Source organism: Melozone crissalis, unplaced genomic scaffold (assembly GCF_028551555.1).
Source record: "Melozone crissalis strain CALT ecotype California unplaced genomic scaffold, PUWL_Pcris_2 ptg000034l_1, whole genome shotgun sequence".
Classification (NCBI taxonomy): Eukaryota; Metazoa; Chordata; class Aves; order Passeriformes; family Passerellidae; genus Melozone; species Melozone crissalis.
In genome coordinates, this window is record NW_026535812.1 from 18,254,966 (window position 1) to 18,276,622 (window position 21,657).

A 21,657-nucleotide genomic window follows, 5' to 3' on the forward strand; every position below is an offset into this window, starting at 1 on the left:
AGACCCAGCATTACAAGAAACCTGCAAGATCCGCCGGTATTGGTTAAAAACAAGTCACTTAAAAAATCCTCTTGCTCTCCTGAGGAGTCTCCTGCACGCACAGCTCATCCCTCAGATTATTGTTACATGTCACAATCATTCTCCAGGTCTAAACTGTGTCTTCAGCTGGCGGGAGGGCTGTCACAGCACGTTACAGTGATGGCAATTAGCTAACTCAATCAAAGAGATTTCCACGTTTGGCTTTGCCTCCCCTGCCGTGGTTACAAGGACTGGGCTGGTGTGCAGTGTTCATGGCTGTTCACTGGCCAATTTGCATCCATCCCCAATTTCAAAATTATGCTCTTTGGTAGGATTCAAGGTATCCAGGCAACTGCTGTCTCCAAGGATAGCTGAATTCAGCTATATTCCCATATACTTGATATCAAGCTCTTAATTTTACTGTTTTGTACACCAGCAGAATTGGACACTTCACAGGACAGGCCTAATTTTCCTCACTAAATACAACTTCTCACACTCCATCTAAGCTTTACTCTGATTTTCAGGAAAGTCAGCAAGAAACAATTCAGACCCTTTTCTGAAAGGGAAGGGAAAGTCACCAAGAAACAATTCAGACCCTTTTCTATAAAAACACATTCATAAACTGTGGACATCCATGATGAGGAATGGCTTTTTGAAGTCTTAATTTCTCTGTGGTGTGTGCAGTCATACCAGTCATAATAAATACAGAAGCTTACTTTAATAGCTCCAATCTCAGCAGGAGATGAGAAAACAAGATCAGGTCTCAAACCTTTGTCCTTCACAACAGCAGTTTGCCGCCACTGTGAGTTTTATCAGCAAGTATTTTGCTTCCCCAAACTCCCTCGGCTGCCAAAAGCCTGCAGTAGGTAGAGTAAGCTTTCTTGGGAAAAAACAACTGTCTGGGATAGTGGTACAAACCGTGATTTAACCATTGCAGCCCCTTCTGCTAGTACAGCTACTGCAGGAAGAGCTACACCTGTCCACAGCTCCCCAAAGGGGATCACAGCCTGGAGCAGGGAAATCACGGAAATCTTACAGGCGTGGAGATGCTCCTCTGTAAAGCTGCTGCCCCGACACTGCACCTTCCCCAGGTGTCCGTGGCTGCTCAGCAGGCGATTTTGCCTCTTCTGCGAATCCATCCTGGAAAGCACGGGGGATTTTCCCATCGCGTTCAGGCCCCCGGGAAGGGCGGCCACACGACCCTGGCGCTCACAGCGGATACTCGCAAAGTGTTTGACCTTTTGGTTTTGACGAAATAGGAACACACAGGGAGTTCTCCCGACAGAACAGCGGGTCCCGGGGAGAGGAGCCGCTGGGAGCCCGCATCCCCGCCTGCCCCACCGCATCCCCTCCGAGCCCCAAGCCCACCCCATGGCAGCCTCCAGGAGGCTGGGAGCTTTTCCCCTCCCTTCCTTCCCTTCCCCTCCCTGCTCGGGCCGAGGTCCCCCCGGTGCTTGCCGCGACCTGAGCGCCGAGCGAGGGCTGCCCGCCGTTCGCAGCCGCCGCTCCCGGGGAACGCGGCCGGGGCCGCCCCCTGCGAGGGCTCCCGGCTCCCCGCACTGCGCATGAGCGGGGGAAGGCGGCGGAAGGGCCCGTGAGGAGCCGGGAGCCGCCGCCGCCGGAGGAAGCACCGCCGCCGCCGCCCTCAGTGTCCGCCCGAGCCGGGAGGGGAGAGGCCCGCACAGCCCCCACCATGGTGAGCGGCCGCCCGGGGCCCCTCCGGGCCCAGCGCGGCGCCTCGGGGCCGGGCAGGGGCAGCGCGGCCTGGTCGTGGCGCGCTGGGTGTCCGGGAGCGGCCGAATGGCCGGTGTCGGGGGCTCCGCAGCCGGGCACGATGTGCTGGCCCGGGGGCCGCTCGTCCTCCTGCCGGGCACGGCAGGGCCGGCGTGCGGGGCCCGGGCCGGGGCCGCGGGGCGGGCGGCGGGGGCTGCTCCGGGCAGGGGCCTAAGCGAGGGGCGCCGGGATCCCGCCCAGGCTCCGACCCGCGGGGCCCGGCAGGCCCCGCACGGCGGGAGGGGCTCGCTGGCACCTGGTGTGAGGGTTCAGGAGCCTCTGCGAGACAGCGGCCGTGCTGCGGGCGGCTCTGTGCGGGCTGTGCCTGCAGCGGCACCGAGGGAGTGCAAAGGGCTGCCCGCATCCAGGGGCTGCTCGGAGGTTTTCCGCAGGATTTCAGGCGTCTCAGGGCCCGCTAAGTGCTGTCAGCTCACAGGGAAACTTGGGAGTGTTGATGCTTCTTGAGCTGGGATTCTGTCGGAGAATTTCTGGATAATTGTTCTAGGGTCTTGGTTGTTTTCAGAGAAGTGTTGTAAAGGAGGACCTTGCAGAGGTCATCCTAGTAAAGGTCTTGTAAAGGTTTATCTTGGGTTTTCTCTTTAATACTCTTCATATAGCTGAGGATTTGCTGTGGACTCCCAAATCGACTGACTTTCTCCCTTGCTTCTTGTAGGGGGAAACTGCAGTGTTTAGAACAGCATTTGCTGGTTTTGTTTGCCTAAACAAAAGAAAAATGTATTCCTTTAATTTAATTAAGGAGGCCCTCGTTGGTTTCTTGCAGTGCCTTATGCACCAGAGGGAACAGTTTATAGTAGTACTTCCAGGCTTTCTCCATATTCAAATGTTGTAACAGCTTTAGCTACTACACCTGTACAATTTAAAGCAGTACTTTTCTGTGGCAGTGTTACAGTCTTAGGAAGGGTGTAGGAGGGAATTGTAAGATCTACTGTGTATGCTTATTGGTATAAAAATATTATACTTGCTGTTAATACTATTCTGACAAGCAGAGTTAAAAACATATTAAAAAAATTACAACGTCACCTTTAATTGATGGAGTTACGTTGGCATAAAAATTTGGTTAGCCAGCATTTAAATTAGTGGCGTGCAGACCTCTAATAAACTTGTCACTGTGTAACTAGGATAATTTTTAATTGAATAGTTTGATGTAGATCTTCATTTGTGTTTTTTTATGAGAGCTTAGGACTGAAGTCTGAATATAGTTCAGACTGTAAGCTTGTCTTGCTGTAATTCTGCAGGTCTGGGACTGTCTGAAATTCTGCAAACCCAGTAATGTTACACAACTTTTTATGAAGATTTTTTTCCATAAAAATCACCTAGACCTGTCTCACAGTATATCCAGTGTAGGTAGGAAAAACAGATACCCAGTTGAGGAAATAGACAGTAATGTCTTGAATGTACGTATATTATTGGCTGGCTATGAGATTAGAAATTTAAATTGAACCATACTGTAGAAAGTGGCATTATAACAGAAATAGTGAGGCCCATAATATCTTTTTGTGAGGAACAGCAGAGTTCTGTCTGCTTGGTCTTCTTAGAAACACTTAACTGAAGAACCAGCAGACATATTCTGTGTAGCAATTCTGTGCTGGGAGATTGGTATTTATCAGTATGTGAATACTCCACTCATGGCCCCAAGCAGAGCTGGTAGCCCTGTGCAAACAGCTGTGTTCCAGGCTGTGCTTGTTGGCTCCAGCACCCAGGTGAAAGGATGACACTGAAGTGGGACTTAGTGACAGGCTGCAGCTTTTAGAAGTAGTAAATGCAGGTATGGGTGGTTTCCAGTGCCTGGGCGTAGGATTCTGTCCCTTACTTGTGGTATGGCAAAATCCTCTGTTTGGGTAGGGAAAGGTAGGGAGATTTCACAGAGATCTGAGGATGCCCATCCAGAAACATGAGATTCCATGTCCCATTTTTGTGCCCATGTACACAACTGCTCTGGCTCGTGCTCCCAGAGGCTGTGGCTTGTCCAGCACAGCGAGTGCCATGGCACAGGCTCCTGCTGCTGGGGCATGGCTCCCACCTGTCCATGCAGCACTGCCAGATCGAGCACTGCTGGCTCTGCCTTAGTCTCACCAGTGTCCATATGGCCAGAGCTTTGTGCCTTCAGGACAGAGCTTTCCTGCCCTTGAACCATCTTTGTCCTGGATCTGGGAGGGACACCACCCTGGCAGTGTTCCCTGGGCTGCTGGGAGCACTCAGCCTTGCTTACCCTCTCTTCATCTGAGCTGAGCAGCACCTGCAGAAGTGCTGTCCTTCACCTTCCCTGGTAGTGTTAGTGCTTCACCCCATCCCAAGGACAGTGGTGTGCCCATGAATCAAGGCAGAGCAGTGAGCTGGTCCATTGTACTCTGAGCCATCTTCGCTGCCTGTACAATTCTGAATGATTTAATGAATTTAGAGCTGTGTGTGGTAATCGAGGCAAGTGTGTGATTATCTACATCTTTATCCAGAGCCAAGTGCTAGCCTTGTCTCTATTTATATTATCTGTTATATTGTCCAGTTTGTGTTCTCCGAAAAATATTTCTGTGCTGATAAATACATAATTCCTTACTGCAAACCTCAGCTGACAGGAAGTTGTAAAATTTCATATTACAAGAATTTCATGTCTGACGCTGTCTCCTGTAATGTTAGTGTACTTCATGACATTGTTATGTGGTGTTTAACTCCACGAGCTATTTTGCAAGGCCAGCTGTTTATACGTGTAAGCAGTGGTGCATGTGCATGTCTGAAGCAGTTTGTTGATATTAAATAGTTGAGGTTTGGTTGTCCCATGGTAAAACTTCAGATTCTTGGCATTGCGCTTCGGACGGAGCAGTCAGAGTGCTCGACAAGATGGTGCATGATTCTGTTTCCTCTCCTAGCTCACCAGAGATCCCTTTGAACTGATACTTTAAATCACTTTTAACTAGAGCCATGAAAAAGCTATTCAAGAATATGAACTGCTCTGAGAACAAGGTGTGAAATTTATTATGTAGCTCTTGATATTTTACTCATGTTTTATGGTGCCAATGCAAATATGCAGTATGAATAGAGCTTATGCCCCAGACCAGAGTTAAGAATGCTAAACAACTGGCTGCTTTATGTTGTCCATTTTTGTTTGGAAAAGTCCTGATTTTTGTGTTTCCTTCACCTCTCAGATTGGCATGAATTACCATTATAGCTACAGCAATATTCTGGGTAGCTGTAAATTGACCTTCTGCCTGCATGTGAATACTGAAATTATTTTACCCATTAAAAGAACATTATAGAGGGTGGAAAGCAACTTTAATTTTATGTTGTGATTTTTTTCCTTGGATTTTATGTCTCAACGCACTTTTTAAGTCTTTTTGTTCTGTTCCACTGCAGCCAAGTAGATTTCACATCAGTTTGAAACAGAAGCTTACAGATGTCCTGACTGTCTTACTTTGTGTGCCCTCTCTTAGGGAAACTGCTGTGGAAAATAAAATGTAGTTGAAGGACAAGTTTGTTTACAATATTCAGAAACTGTGGCTATTTGCTTTTGTTGTTTTTGTCTTTACCTCAGATTTTTTTGGTAGTATACCTATGTGCCATCACTGTTGGTGGGTTAAGATGCAGTTCTGTCTGTCTGTAGATTTTTGTTGTAATTAACGTTTTTCTTACAAAACAAAGAAAAATACTCACGATTCTGCCTTTTGAGCTTTAGCCATGTGTTTGTTGACTACAAGCAGTAAGGCAGACGTTTTTAGGTGCCTGTGGTTCCTGTCATGGATGCAGTCCAAGGTGGGGTGGTTGAGGAGCAGCACTCCCTGGCCATTGGTGTCACATCGAGGGACAGGAGTGGCAGTCGGGTGAGGGGCTGCATCCCGAGCTGTGGCACTGAGCTGGGTCCTTGGGAAGAGCAGGGACCTTCCCACAGCTCCTGCTGGAGTCTGAGTGCCTCCGTGTAAAGGCCCAGACTTCGTGCAGGTTGATACTATTTTAGAAAAGGCTTTTACCTGTCACATGCATGAGAACTTAACAGGCTTTTCTTTGAGTCCTGCCTGAAACAAAAGCGCGGATGTCACATCGTTCAGATTCCTTTGCTTGGCAGTGAAACTCCCAGGGTTTGGAAGGTCTGTATCTGGCTGGGAAAGGTGCAAAGCAGCCGCTCACTGAGGAGTGACTGTGACTGCCTTCCCTGGGGGCCACAAGGGAGTTTGGGCAGCAGAACCCATCGAGCCCTGCTTGTCTCACTGGGGCCCCATGGGACCTTGGAGCCAAGGCCAAGAACAGGCTCCAGTCCGGGCAGTGTGGGACAAAGGTTGGTGCTGTTTCCCATGAACCTTATCCAGGAGAGTGGAGCCCTCATTCAGCTGTTAACTGTCTGCAAAATATTGATGACCAGTGTGCAGAACTTATCTTTGAATCTGGGGTGACTAAAAACAATGCAGAAGATAAGGAAAAATAATGCTGTAGTCAGAGTTGGTAGAGAAGTTCTAGTATTTTTTGTACCTGAGACTAGGAGAAAAAAATACGTGGGGAAATAAAAGTCCAAGTATTTTATTTTTTATTTGTAATTTTTTCACTGAATTATCTGATCAAGGAAAGGGTATTGGATTAGACTATTCAAATTTGGTAGTTCATTGTAAGAGGCAAATGTTCATTTTAAAATCAAAATTATAGGACCAGATGTTAATTAGAATAAGTGTAGTTTTATGAATCTACACAATTTAGCTTTTCATTTGGAGAAGTTATTCTGTGTTTTAAGAGTAAGGTTATCTGTCTTGTGACATCCTTATTATGAGAGGTAGCTTGGATACCACACAAACCTGATCAAAGGCTTGCAGAACAGAATTTTTCCATTGCCTTTTGATCCAAGAAATAAGAGTACAAATTTGTTTCATTTGCTTTCCATTGGTGTTCATTTGTATATATAGGCAAGACACATATATGTTAAATAAAATTCTATCTTCCTTTTTCATCTGTGTTAAAGTTGAGATGTTTTACATGGATTGTGTTGCATTACAGTGAGCACAATTTCAGTGTCAGGTATTTGTTGCCTGATGACTGTAGGATTAAAGGTTATGTGCTGCTCTGTATTGCACTTGAAACAATAACAGAGTATTAGTGCTCAGTGTCTAGAAATAGCCCTCAAAAGTGCAGAAGGTTTGGAACCTGTTCCTGCTTGAAGTGTGGGTTTTTAATGTGCTGGAAGAAGAGCTATAAAAGGATAATAAAAACTCAGCAGTAATTCCATCTCTTGCTGTCCTGTAGTGGGCCTGCAGAGAGTGCCCAGTCACTTAGCATGTGGAGTGTCCTGTCTATATTGTCTGCAGAAGCATTCATCAAATATAGAGAAAGGGTTTTGGCACTTCTTCGCTAAAAATAAACTCATATTTGACCAGAAAAATAGGAAAATTAAAGAAAAAGATTATGGCTGAACAGTGTGATTTATTGCATCTTATACCTTACTGAATGTTGTAATTAGCTGCTTGATTCTCTGCAATTTCAATCTTCTTTTAAAAAGGTTTTATGTTGTTGCTATCACTTAGGGAGCCCCAAGCATGGGAAAATCTCTTACATATGTAGAATTTAAATTTTATCATAAAAGGCATTAAAGCTGCAAGCTTTTGTTCTAACAAATTGCACTCTTCTTTTATGTGACAAGATGCAGAACATGCCACCTTCTGTGGTCCTGGGCATCCATGGTAAAGCCTACTTAAACCTGTTCCTTGACTTTTTGTGGGATGTCACTGCTTTTAGAGCTCACCCTTGCAGGCACAGGGAAGAACAAAGCCTCCTGGGGTTTTGGAGAGTACTCACTATTAAATGGGCTCTGCATATTTATGTGTACACGTTTTGAAAAAAAAAACAAAATACTAAGGATTAAAGGCACCAGCTTTGTAAAGAAAAAAAGGAAAGCTAAGGTAATTAACTATGGCTGCCCTATAGTGCAGCTGAGTCTGTGGTGATGCAGCAGTCTGGCTGTGTGGAACTGATTAGAGGAAGCTGGAAATTGATAGAGAAATTTAAATTTGGGATTGTTTCGTCTTCATTTGGGATTTCTTTCAGTGGTTTGTTTTCAATAATCTGAGTTTACAATATATTTTAAAAAGCTGCAACTAAAAATCTATTTAGTCATTTCTGGAAGTTGTTCCACATGGCCTTGTCAGTGTAAGAGATTTTTGTGGAAGTGTGAGCTCAGTAGTGCAAGGTGCTGAATGTCTGCTCTGGAGCCAGGCATTGACACATGGGGTGCACAGGAGCTGAGCTCAGGGTATTGTTCTATTCAGTGTATTATATGGGTATCAGTTTATTCCAAATGCGATGTTCCTGTATTTTTTTTCAGTGCTGTAACTCTGAAACTGATGACTTAACTATTCTTACAAATAAGTGTTCACACTCATCATCAAGCCACAGAAAACTAATCCTGACTTTTAGGACAGATGAATTTGTGCTCTGAAGTATTAGTTATTTTTTCTTATGATGATGTGATTGAACACTAATTAACACTTTGGAATTAAGAGCTTGAGCACACACTGCTCCAAATCATTCTCTGGCTGAATTTTATCATGTCATGGGATTTTTTTTGCCTTTTTTCTCCTTATTTGCTGAGAAGGAGCTGTTGAAATTACAGATACAATAATGAACAGAATATACAAGTTTTGGTTAGAATACAAAGTAAACTAAAAATGAAATACTTGTGCCATGTAAGGAATCCAATCCTGATTTAAAATTTTGTCAGAACTTTTCTGTACCAAGTTGTAACCTTGGGAGCGTTTGCTTTGACTTAATTGAGTGAGCTGTGGAACTGAGTTTGGGGGTGTAGTGCAGGAGCTGTGATTGCTTTCTCCTGATGAGCAGTTCGTTTTGTGTAACTCATACCCTTGAAATCCTGAGTGTGCTTCTCCTCATCAGAAATATCCTTGGGAATCCCTCTGTGCTGATAAGCAGCAAATCTGTGTTTAGTTCTGGGCTGGAGCAGGGCGGGATGGCTGGCTCTGGGCAGGAGGCCTGGAATTCCCGAGCTCTCACCTTGGCTACTCACTCCCCCGCCTGCCTCAGGCACCGCTGCCTCTTTTTTCCCGAGCTTCGGTTCTGCACCTGTGAAATGGAGACAATGCCTCCTCGCTGGAATGCTTTGCAAGTTATGTAGGTGGAGCTGAGAACCTTCAAAGTGAAAAATCTCTTTAAAGGAAAAGAAGTCTTTAAGGTGTTTCAGTGTGTAGCTCCCTGAACTGGATGTCCCGGTCTGGTCCCTTGCTGCCATCAAGAGGCCCCTCAGGAGATCCCGTTCCAGGTGTGGCCCTGGTCCTGCAGTAGCTGGGACCAAAGGGACCCCAGCCTGCTGCTCCGAGGGGCTAAACTGCTCAGTGGCCTGCTCTGCCCCACCTCTGGAGGAACTTGATCAGATATTTTGATATCCTGATTGCTTGGGATAAAGATACCGATTTAAAAAGCATTGAGAGACTGGTTTTTATTTACTGGTGGGGTTTTTTTGTCCAGTAGACATTTCTAGTTACAGTATTGTCTGTTTTCACTAGAACAAGTTGAAATCATCGCAGAAGGATAAAGTGCGTCAGTTTATGGTCTTCACACAATCTAGTGAAAAGACAGCAGTGAGTTGTCTGTCTCAAAATGACTGGAAGTTAGATGTTGCAACAGACAACTTTTTCCAAAACCCTGAACTTTATATACGAGAGAGTGTTAAAGGATCACTGGACAGAAAGAAGTTAGAACAACTATATAACAGATACAAAGGTGAGTACCCTGAATTTTAAGGCTTATTTCATACTTGTATTATTCTTATTTACAATGTGTTCGTGATGTTGTGCTCTTGTGCTGGGAAATCTTAACTGACTCTTTCAGCTTTTTTTTCTGTGCTAATAATACAAATTAGAAGGTAAATATAGGTAGATTTCTGCTTCACAAGGATTACATGCAGTTACTTTATGTGCTCTGAACGTATCTACATTTGCAGGATATTAGGGTCTGAGCTAGAACTGTGTGTGCAGTGAGTAATTGTGATGGTTAATGAGGATTTTAGGTAAGTCTCCTGGGGAAGGCACATCACACAGGACTTGATCCTGACAAAGGACAAGGTGGTTGCATACTAGGGATGGGTTCTACCTTAGTTTTTATTGAGCTTGTTATTATCAGGTAGTTACAAAGACAGTGTAAAAGAAAACAGAGTCTCTGTATCTGTTATATAGCCAGTGTTCAACTGATATCCTATCACATGAAGTGGATTCAGTAGAGCAGAACAAATCTTGTGTTTTAGCACTTAATCTAAAAATGAGTGCTCTGTTTTCTGTCAGTTTTCCTATGTTTTATATGTATAATCCAAATACCATTTTTGTTAAGTCTGTCTTGGCTTGTGTTAGTAGATCTTTGTTAGCACAGTTGAAATGTGAGCATCTCACTTCCAGACCAGATGTTGATTCCTTTGTGGAAAGAGGAGTGGACCTGGCTGACTTGGAATCGCTAATGGAGCAGCATAACTTCCTCCTGGAGGTTTCTGTGTCCAACCTCTGCATGCTGGAAACCTCCTGTGGGCCAGGAAATGCCTAAATCTGCTCCTGGGGGAGCTGTGGATGGGCAGATTTGGGTGTTGGTGCAGCTTGGAAATGATCACTGCAAATGGCTTCTGTGGGAATACAGCTCATGAGTCTGACCAAAGAGGCCAAAAATGGAGTGTGCTGGGGGACAGAATGAATGAATGAGTCAGAAGATCCTGCACATTATTAGGCAGAAAATAAATGTTTGTGGTGCTTTTGTCTTTCAATTAAAGTAACATGATCTTCATTGTATGGGAGGCTTTATTGCAGTAACTGCCTCAATTGTTAAAGCTTAACCATTGGGAGCACTCATTTAATTTTGTTTTTAAAATATTCTCTTATAAGGGCAGATCCCAAAAATGGCTTCTTGAAAACGTTTCCTTGTCTTTAATATAGTTGTTCAACAAATTAGCTTTTTCAAATATCTGTTTTTCTTGATCCTTATTTTTCTGTGTCCAAGATCCTCAAGATGAAAACAAGATTGGCATAGATGGAATTCAGCAGTTCTGTGATGACCTAGCCCTCGACCCAGCCAGCATCACCGTGCTCATCATCGCGTGGAAATTCCGGGCTGCCACACAGTGTGAATTCTCAAAGCTGGAGTTCATGGATGGAATGACTGAGCTGGGGTAAGTGCTCACTGAGTGTTAGATGGTCCCAGTGTGATCCAGTGTCCTGCTTTGGGGAATTCTCAGTCTTGGTGTCCTTTCTGAGATGTTTCAGAGCCCAGCATGGCTTGTCTGCCTCTGGAAAACGCAGCCCGGCCTTGGTTGTGTGAGGGTTGTGTGTGGATGGCACAGAGCTGCTCTGGCAGGTGGAGCAGGGATGTTGGGCACACCTGGGGTTTCTCTGCCTTGTGACACTGCAGGAGTCTTCATCACATCTTCCTAAAAATTTTGTGGATTCTAGAACCTGGTGTGTCAGTTGTATGTGCAAATGCAACATGAAGAAATAACAAATGAAATTCTTGTAGAGGTGCAGACTCATCAAAGGCTTCATGGCAAAATGAATAATAAATAAATATACAAACAAATGTGCTTTTTAAAATGCAGATGTGACAGCATAGAAAAACTGAAGGCCCAGATTCCTAAAATGGAACAAGAATTAAAAGAACCAGGAAGATTTAAGGATTTTTATCAATTTACTTTCAACTTTGCAAAGAACCCAGGACAGAAAGGTTTAGGTATGTATTCTAATTCATAAGCATTTGTTCATAAATATTGGAAATGGCTAATTAAAGCTGTAAATGAATGTGTTATTGTGATCCAATGAATCTGAAAGATAATCACCCTTGGGTTAAAATACATCTCTGTGTTTTGAAGGATGGATGTCAATTTAAGGTATTCAAATTGATTATTAATAAAGGCTGCAGAATTTTATGGGAGAAGGTTTATTCGTTCACTCAGAGTGAGTGCAGTTCTCAGTGAGCACAATGGATTATGTTCTTATATTAAAGACATAATTGCACCACTTAGAATTTGCAGCACTGAACAGATTAATTGAATTTTTACTTTTAGGATAAATTGAAGCTGTAAAACCATTTTCTGTGTAAGTACATTTGTACGGTCCCTTGTAGCACCAGAAATTCTTGCAAATGTCTTAGCAGGATAGAATTGGAATGGTACAAATGGATTCCTGTGTTCTGGGCCTGATGCCTGCTGGTGTCTACCTACAGAGTTTTTTTTTCCCTTACCTCACTAAAGGCTTTTTTTGTCATTATTTCAGAGTTCACACATGGAGTATGGCTTTAGTGGATGTAACAGGTGGAGTGGAAAAATAACTTATTAAAAATAATTTCAGAACATCACAGTTTGGATGGAATTAAAGCAACAAACTGTAGCTCTGTCTATTCGAAACAACAAAAATGAGGGAATAAAAATTTCTTTCAAGCAGTGATGTTCAGCAGCCAGGATGTACATTCATTTCTCTACAGTGAGATTTGGCTATTAGCCATAACTAGCTTTTCATGATCCTGTAACTTCTTAAGTTAATTTTTCTGGTTTTGAGAAACAATAAAATATGAAAAGGCTGGTAGATTCTTCCTTGGCAACTTGTGAATTTGTTCTTCTCAGTAATGAAAATGCTCTAAACTGGCTGCCACTGGACAGCTTTGCATTCCCAGGCTGTGTAAAGATGAGTTTTCTGCTTTAGTTTTACTGGCTTTTATGTACTGACCAACTGTACTGACTTAAAATGAGTATTGAAAAATAAGTAAATAAGCAAAAGTTCTATGTCCTTCCTCGACATCTGGCTGTTATCTTGTTCATTGTTTTCAGTGGATTGTGAATTTCATTGTATCCAAAGGAGCTAAAAGTGCTGCTAAACCATCTGAAAATACTTGTGCATGCTTGTAGTCATTTCTGAATCATGCAAATAAATGAATAGGCTGATTTGTATTTCTTGTAAAAAATCATCATCATTTTTTTAGGCTGCTGCAACAAGGAAAATGTGGACAGCAACTGAATTGTGGGATTAATTTCCCAGGAAAACTCATTCACTTGCTTTATTTCTCATTGATCATAAAGCTTTTCCTGCATGTTAAGCTCTAGCAGTGGCAGACAGGTATAGTTTTCTGAGATCCATATGGCATATACATAGTGTAAGTGTTAAATTGTTTTTGTTTTAAAATCTGGGTCTGGAAGTCTGAGCCTAAAGTCTGGATGCTTACCAGCCATTTTGGTGCTCATAAATACACAGTTCTAGGCATGAATTTACAACAGGGCAGAATAATTCTGGAAACCCTGGAGCAAAACAATACTGGGAGAAGTACAGAGCTGCAAAGTAAGTGCTGCTAGTTAGGCAATTAATTTTGGTGTGTCTAAATAACTGCTTGTAGGAACTTGCCAAATTGATTTTAATGTATATTGGCCTCTAATCTTGCAAACACTGTGCAGTAGTTCAGGCACAGATCTGGAAATATATTTCCTCTGCATAATTCCTACTACTGTGTAAGTAGGAGGGTGTCTGAAAAGCTCTTGTGCTGTTTGCATCTCATTGGAGAATACCCTGTAGCTGCTGTTCATCTCAAACTTTGTTTGCTTCTCCTGCCTCTCTCTGGATAAAATTCAAAATGGAGGAATTTTGAGACTCTGCTATTTGATCCAGGAGGATTTCACTGAGCATTTTCACACTTCCAGAAATCTAAAATTATACCTTTACCTTCCAGTTTTGCTATTTAATATAATTTATTTTTAAAAATGTAGTTTGTCCCAAGGTATTATGTCATCATGCTTTACATGTTTGGACTCATGCAGCGAGTTTGAGGTTGCAGCACCCTGAGATTTAGCTTTTAACAGCCTTTGCTTACCCACAAGAATTACCTCAAAATTGTATAAAAATTTCAGAATGCACAGTTTGTTTATAGTGATTGTTTACAAACCAGTGCAAAATGCAGTGATTTGATGACCTTGCCTTTTTGTTTGCACACCATTAATGCAGCACAAGTAAATAAAACTTAGTTTTTAATCTTTTTCCTTGAGGAACTGATCAGCTTCCTCTGAAGTTTGTATCTATTAATTTTTAGAAAGACAGTAGTTTTAGTTGAAAGCTAAAATGCATGGTTTTGTACCTGTTAAAGAGAGACTTTGAGCCTCTACAGTCTTGAATGAGTTGCCATTTTCAGACACAGCTTTATTTACTGAGGAGTAGTGACTTCTGTGTAATTTGTCTCTGCTTCTTGCACTTTTGTCTGAAATCAAACCTCTTTGCAGCCTTACAGCAGAAAATCCTTCACAAATGTTATTCTCTACTTTGGTCAGGAGATATTATAATGGGACTCTTCTGTTTGAGAACTTTTAACATCAGATGCTAAACAATTCTGCAACTCCTCATCAGCTCCTCTTTTCCCTCCAGCAATGCAGATTTCATACTTTGTTTTGTTTGTGTTGGTTTCACCTCCAAGATCCACCTCCCTGGGTTCTTTTAAATATTTGGGCATCCTGGGGGAAGGAAGGGAGTGGAGCTTTTGGGTTATTGGTGTAGATTTTTTCTTCTTTTCCTAGGTGTGCAGTTGATCCTGTGCCTTCTCCCCCTGCTTCCACGGGGGATTGTTTATAGAAGAAATTTGCTAGTCTGCCATAAGAGCTTTTTTAAAAAGAGCCTGGGCAGCCTTTTGGGGTCACTGTGTGACATCCCGTGGCTGAGGATGCTGAATTTGGTAATTCACAGTGAGTGGGGTTTGGTGCTGCAGCAATCCCCTGGTAATTCCTGGAAGTGCAGCTGACCCTGGGCAGAGCTGTGGGTTCCAAATCTCTTGATGTGCTCCCAGGCTGCTGCCTGCCCCTCCTGGCCCCCAGGGAGGGGGGACCTGGCTCTGTCCCAGCCACACCAGCCGGGGTTTTTGGGAGCTGCTGCCCCCCAGCAGCTCTGACAGGCAGGGGGGCTGCTCTCAAATCTGCCAGGCCAGGCTTCTCTCATTCCTAGCAAGCAGGAATTTAACAGGAGGCTTGGAAAGAAGAACAAAAAAAGCCGACCCACCACCCAACAAACAAACAAACAAACAAACACCCAACAAACAAAAGGAAAAAAAAATCCCAAACCAAAACAGCCAAAAACTACCCCACACTACCAACAAAAAAACCCACAAAAGCAAAAACTCAACCAAAGCACCACCACCACCAAATAAATAAACTGTCTTCTGTCTGCTCAAGGACACTACCCAAAGAGTCTCTTTCAAAAGGAAATCTTGACTACAGAAATGAGCATTTGACAAAAGTCTCGTTACAAAGGCAGCAGTTGTAATAAGGTTGCCTTATGAATGAAATAATTTAAAAAAATGAAAATGAAATCATTAAAAGTTGGTTTTATCTAAATTGTATTTTGTACATTAAAAAAAAGAAAGTCTCAGTACAAAATACTACAAATTTTCTTTTCAAGCCAATAGCATCTTTAACTGAAAATATTTTGCTGACTTTTAACTAAAGTATTGTTAGATAGCAAAAGGCATATGCAATGTTCTGGGGGGTTTTGGATATGTTAGATATTAATATGGGCAATTTTCAGTTCTGTAAAATATAAAATATGTGTGTAACACTTTATTTATGGTTACCTTTTTGTAAAGGATCCATGAGTATATTTGCATGAGTTTAATCTTTTCACATTTATGGATACATGATTCATCCTGGTGTTAGATACTTGTGGAGATTATATTTGATATGTACATCTCTAAAAGTAATTATTTTAATATTACAGATTTAGAAATGGCCATTGCCTACTGGAATTTAGTACTTAATGGAAGATTTAAATTTCTAGACTTGTGGAACAAATTTTTGTTGGTAAGTTTAAACCTTTACCTAATGTGGACTGCAGTATTTTCAGAACTTGGAAGATAAGCATGTTTAAGTTATTGAGTAGATGAAATAGACTGTCTTGACCTAAATCCCAGATATTCACAGTGTGTACAACAGAAATATGTTTTGGGGATATGGATGTGTTTGAGACAGTAAAAATGAATGTCTAATAGGGTTTTAATTTATTTTTTTAAATATAAATTTTCCACCTCTCCAAACAGGAGCATCATAAAAGATCAATTCCTAAGGATACCTGGAACCTTCTTCTAGACTTTAGTACAATGATAGCAGATGACATGTCTAACTATGATGAGGAAGGTAAACATTGCCATTTTCTCTCATTAACTTCTAACTGTGTTTTATGTTACATTTATTACTGTGCATCTGCTTTGGCACAATCTCAAAAGCAGCTCCATTAAAGTATTTCTGGTGATCTGAAGTCCAGTTAGGGCTGCTTTAATGCATCTTGTAATCATATCTGTTATTAGTGTTTTAAAAAGAAATGCTGGAGCTTTCATGGAATCCATTTTCTTTCTTTGTTCGGAGCTCAGCCACAAATTCTTTCTTACTGAGACAACCTCAAATTCTTTCTTATTGAGACAAACCCTGCTATATGTCCATTTCAAACCCACAGATCCTGTGTTGGTGCAGTTCTTGGCATCTTCATCCAAGTAACTGATCCGTGGTTTGTGCAGCTCTGTGTAGGGTCCTCTGGTTACTGCATTTTGTAGCTGAGGATGTTTTTAACTCTGGTTGCTTCAGTTTATGTGAGCCTTGGACATGTTTTGACATAGAAGTGAAGCTGGCAGCTCACAGGGGCTGCTGAACACAACTCACTTCCTACCAAATGTGTTTCTTGTAAACTTCTGTATCGATCTTTCCTCTTCAGCCCGTGTGCAGCCAAGAACAGCTGATTGCCCTCAGCCCTTGGCAGCACATCAGTGAGGGGGCAAACTCAACTTGGGATGCCTCCAGAGCAGAGGGCAGCAAACTGCTCCAACTTTATTTAGTAATTATGGACCGTCCTCATTCCCTTGTCAGTTTTGAGTTAGGATTTTGGTCAGTTTTTTGTTTTTGTCTGGAAGATAACCCTTGAAAGTGATGTGTATTAACTGGCTTTAAAGGAAGCAGAAATATTTAATTAGCTCTTAAATTTCAAGCAGGAAAATAAAATTATATTTTTTTGCTTCAAACTCTGCCTAGTTTAATACTGGAAAGCAAATATCTTGTCTGGATATGAAGCTTGTGAAAGAATGCCTTGTTGAACCAAGTTCTTACATTCTGATGTTTTCCTCTTTTAGGGGCATGGCCAGTTCTTATTGATGACTTTGTGGAATTTGCACGCCCTCAAATTGCTGGGACAAAAAGTACGACAGTGTAGCACTAAAGGACCCTTCTAGAGTGTACATAGTCTGTACAATACCTGAAATGGAAAATTGCACAGTCAATTTCTGCTGGCTGGACTGAACTGAAGATCAATCCTCACAATATGGCTGAGGGTTGAGACAAACCTTTAAGGATACATCTTGGACCATATCATATTTCATTCTTCTACTGGTGGTTTGGGCTTTTCTTCTAGTCTGGACCACTCTTGCCCGTTAAAATTCCAACACTGTGGATTTCATCATGGATTTATTTTTTGTTGGTGGATCACCCTAGTTTCATCTCCCATAAGTCCTAGAAGCTTTATTATTATTTTGAGGTTTCTGATTTCACATAAAGCACAACGCTGGTCCATCATCAGACAACTGTTGTATGGCATCTGAATTATACAGATCAACATCAAAACAATTTTTAAAAGAACCCTTAAATACACACTTGGGGCTAGTTGCAAAGACTGTACTGATAGCACTTCCTGCAAGAGTGATATATTTAAGTGTACTGGGTCCGAGTTCTTTCTTTTTTCTGGAAAAGTGCAGGTGTCGTCTGAGTTTGAGTCTCCGGTCACAGCAGTGGCAGGAATGACCCAGGAGCCCCAGGGCTGTTGATTGGAGGTCTCTGGTGCCTGGCTGAGGCTGGCTGGTGGCTCAGCTGCTCTGGGGACAGCTTGGGGACGACACAACTCGAGCACTTCCCCCGTGGGCCACGGCAGAGCCCGCAGTGGGCCGAGCTGTGTCCCCACAGAAGGCAGCGTTCTCTAGGTTACTCTCTAAGAAATCAGATTTCATTACAGTTTTGAAATACTTATCTGTCTGTCAAAGAAAGGTTTTTCATTTCTGTGGAAATCAAACACTTGAATATACTGAATTTGTGTCTTAACTGTTTGCTACACAATACAGTATTTTAAATTGAGACATGTGACTTTTATGGCTGAGGTGTGACAAAGCAAATGGCCCTGTTGTACAAGAAGCTGGTGAGGTTGATGTGAATCTGGATTTTGAAACCATTATCCTGGTAAGTTAAATCTTCATAACATAGAGGTACTGCCATTATGGATGACACCCTTTTTTAAATTATTTTGCAGAGTTTTCCTTAAATTGACGTATCACTGTGGTTGCCAAATACAGAAATTCAGTGTAAAGCTTTCCCAAACAAGCACAGATCAGATACAAACTACTACACTGGCTTTGTTTAAATTATTTTGTTGATCATCACTACTTCTGTCTTGCTGCGTTTGACTAAATGGCTTCATTTGGATCAAAGCAGGTTTTATCAGATGCAATTCTTTAATAATACAAGAGCTCTTGAGCTGCTTTTATGGTCTTTTACTCCTCACTGAGTTACTTGGGAAGAGATGTGATAAATCCTGCTCTGGAAAACAAGCTGGAAAGAATGAGCTCCAGGAGAGGAGACAGACCATACTTACAAGTGAGAAGAGAGGGTTGAAGTCCATGCTCTAAATAGTGCCCTGATAAGGCAAGAATTATTCTTGAGATGAGTCACTGGTACTTGCACTAGACTGCAGCACGATTTTATGCAGATGCTAAAAGTATTTTAAAGAAAAATTGACTATTAAACAGCTAAAATTTTTATTTGTACTCTGTGCAGTTGACCTTAAGGCTGGCTCCCCTTACAGCAGTGCCCTTTTGGCAAATCCAGTTGTGCATTTATTCAAAAAATACAGTTCCTCAAAAACATTGCAGACTTTATCCAGCTACTGGAATTGGCTATGCCAAAAACTGTGTGTTTTGCTGCTTTCAGTATTTCCTTTCTCAGTTTTGTGTAAATAAAAATGGGGGACTTGAAATTATGGGGTGGGTGGGGTGGAAAAAAAAAAAGCTCGACAAGGTTATCTCTGCGTGCTGTTTTCTGTCTTGAGGGTTTTGGTACTGTTTCAGATTGATTAGTTCAGGTATGCTGTGCTTGGAGAGGAGAACTGACTTGCTTTTCTTCCCAATGCAGACTTGCTCCTCAAAAAAGTCTGGGGTTGGGCAATGGCAAAATGCCGTGGTGTTTTAGAGACTCTTCCTTTTGAATGCAAGATCTTTCCAACAAAATAGTGTTGTCATCAGTTTGGTACTACATGCTTATAATTACTGTGTAATTATAAAGAAATACATAAAAACTTTGACTAATTATGTTGCAGAAAAGGGTTATTTGTGCTATCATGGCATCTTAAAAGTTTCTCAAAATGACTGAAGTTGAAAGAAACATTGATTTAACAGGGTGTTGTTCTAAGGACAAAATGCCTGGTTACAGGGAATATTTTGTACTGAAACGTGCTCGGATGTGGCCATGTGGTTTTTTTCCTTTATATATGTGTGGGGTTGTTTTTTGGTTTTTTTTTTGGTTTTTCTGTTTTTTTTTTAAGAATGCAGCCAGTTGCTTACTTGGATTGCTTTAATTCGTAAGTGCTTATGTCTTCAATTTGATGATCTCCCCGCAAATGGATTGATTTAATTTTGCCAAATGTCAAAAAAAAAAAAAAAAAGGCAAACATCAAGTTTGTAAACTTGTTTTTATACATTAAAATATGTACAAAATTAGAAGTGCCCTGATATAAAATACTTAATCTTGAGATTATATTTAGTAAAAACCCATCATTTACATATCTCTGTAAGTTCAAAATGTAACTTCTTACAATCCCTCTCATTACCAACAGAGGCAATAAAGCTCCAGTGAAATTGCCATGACTGAGGTTTGTACTGCATTGTTTCAGTGTATTATTTGTAAAATTTACTTCTGGAATGTGCTTTTAGGGAGTGGGGGGGAAAAAAAGCATGGAATACATGTGTTCTGCATAAAGCACAGTTCAGGGCAAGTCTTTCTTTTGGGTGGGGAAAAAAAAAATCTAAAAGCTGCTCCTCCACCTTGCCTGTTGCTTGTTCCCAATGTTTACAAGTCCCACCTGGAGCAGATTCTCCCAGCTTGTGGAGGGAGACACCACACACTGCAGTGGCTCAGCTCTGCCTCAAGTACAGCAGTCAAGCCACTCCTTATTGATCAACCTGTTAATAGGTAACTTACGACTTGCCTCAAAACTGTTTTACAATGAAATCCCTACTGAGACGTCCTTATTTAAGAAAGATATAATTTTTTTTAAGAATGCGTTTAATAAACTTTGTCATTCACACTTTTATTTAAATAATGTTGCCGGAAGTCTCTGTAGATTTTATTTGAGGATGGTAAATTGTCTGGGTTGGCTTTTAAACAAATACCCGTGATGCCCTGCAGGCCTCTGAGCTCTCCAGCAGTTGCCCACACCATTAAATACTTGCTGTAATTATAATTTCATCTATCAAAAAGAGGCCTTAGATTTGTAAATATGAAGCTGGTTTAGTACCAACGTTTACTAAAGCAGAAGTATCTGCAGAAAATAAACACCAAGAGTTTTGCTCCTGAATAGGCACCTGTACCTCAGGCCCAAGTCTGACCATTTAAACTGGCAGAAAACTCAACACCCGGCTTCTGGAATTGTCAGCAAAAGCTGCCTAAATGCAATTCGAATGTTTTGCATGAAACTGCAGCCGTGTCTTTTCTAAACTCAACTCTGTGTTTGTGGAATATACAATTTCAAGCCTTTTTCAGTGTTCAGAGGACAACTGGGAGGAGTCTGAGGGATAAATCAAATTATGGCGAGGAACCTGGGAGGGTGAGATGAGGGGACTGTAAGAATTGTGTGGGGAGAGGCCCACGTTTGTTATTTTCTTTTTCTTGCTGGTGATTTCTCTCCAGCCCTGCTCCTGACTGTTCCTAGGCCAGGGTGCAACCAGCCTGGTTTTGCTCTGCCATCTTTACCAGTTACATAATTAAAACAATGACTCAGCTAGAAGTGAAAATTTTATTTAATAAATATAATTTTCATAAACCATTTTCAAAACAACTACTGACCAAGCTGTACAAGGAGCAAGCACACAGCCTCGCTGTCAAAGGAGCAAAAATAACATGAGGCAGCCACAGTGTCAGAGGTCCAAAATTCTTTGTATTACTTATTGCTCATTTCCAGTAGGCAACACCCCTAATCTGCCTAAAATTAAGGATCAACAGTTTTTAAAAGGTACTTGCAGAGATGAAACCATTTGTTTTTTCCTTCAAAGAAGCAAGCTCAATCCCTCTTCAGTAAAAAAACAGGAGTCTAGATGATGATTTGTTATTTTTGTATGCATAAAACCTGAAATCTGTCATGAGGATTGCAACTAGGAACTGTAAAAATATATTATTTGAGATACAAATTAAGATCCTCCTGGAGCAAGGTGCGCCTCATTTTTAACCCTTTTCAACTGCATGCTCCAGATCATCTTTTATCCTGTTGTCAAAACGTAAAAGGGTGAGAACCTGCTGCAGTTTGAAGTAATTTCCGTGAAAACTGCTGAGGAGAGATGAATAAAGCCCCAGGCCTCGGAGGTGCTGCCGGGGTCTCTTGCAGCGTCGCTCTGAGCCTACGGGAGCTGCGGGAGCTGCGCGTTTGTGTCCCGGAGCTGTTCCCCCCGCGGGGACACGGAGCGGCTCAGCCGGAGCCGGGCGGCGACAGCAGCAGCACCAAGGTCCCCGGAGGAGCAGCAGCACAGGCGGCTCGGAGGGCTCTGAGCCAGTCCTGACGCCTTGGGAGCAGCACTGAGCTGAAGGGAGAGAGAAACCCATAGCAGAAGCCTGGCACACCCCTGGCACATCCCTGGCAC

The 21,657-nt window shown here is 42.2% G+C and overlaps 2 protein-coding genes across 2 annotated transcripts in view; one reads left to right on the top strand and one right to left on the bottom strand.

Moving 5' to 3' along the window:
- The first annotated feature begins 1,602 nt into the window (after positions 1 to 1,602).
- On the top strand, positions 1,603 to 19,671 carry DCUN1D1 (defective in cullin neddylation 1 domain containing 1). The gene is made up of 7 exons (XM_054282854.1): positions 1,603 to 1,714; positions 9,297 to 9,513; positions 10,771 to 10,939; positions 11,363 to 11,493; positions 15,501 to 15,583; positions 15,820 to 15,916; positions 16,900 to 19,671. Exons 1-7 carry the CDS (start codon positions 1,712 to 1,714, stop codon positions 16,977 to 16,979), a joined length of 780 nt encoding a protein of 259 aa, XP_054138829.1. The 5' UTR covers positions 1,603 to 1,711; the 3' UTR covers positions 16,980 to 19,671.
- A 1,134-nt stretch (positions 19,672 to 20,805) lies between these two features.
- ATP11B (ATPase phospholipid transporting 11B (putative)) overlaps positions 20,806 to 21,657 on the bottom strand; it is a 66,044-nt gene continuing 65,192 nt past the window's right edge. Inside the window, exon 32 of the mRNA XM_054283107.1 lies at positions 20,806 to 21,597. The gene's annotated coding sequence lies outside the window, so the exon portion shown is untranslated. The remainder of the gene's footprint in view (positions 21,598 to 21,657) is intronic.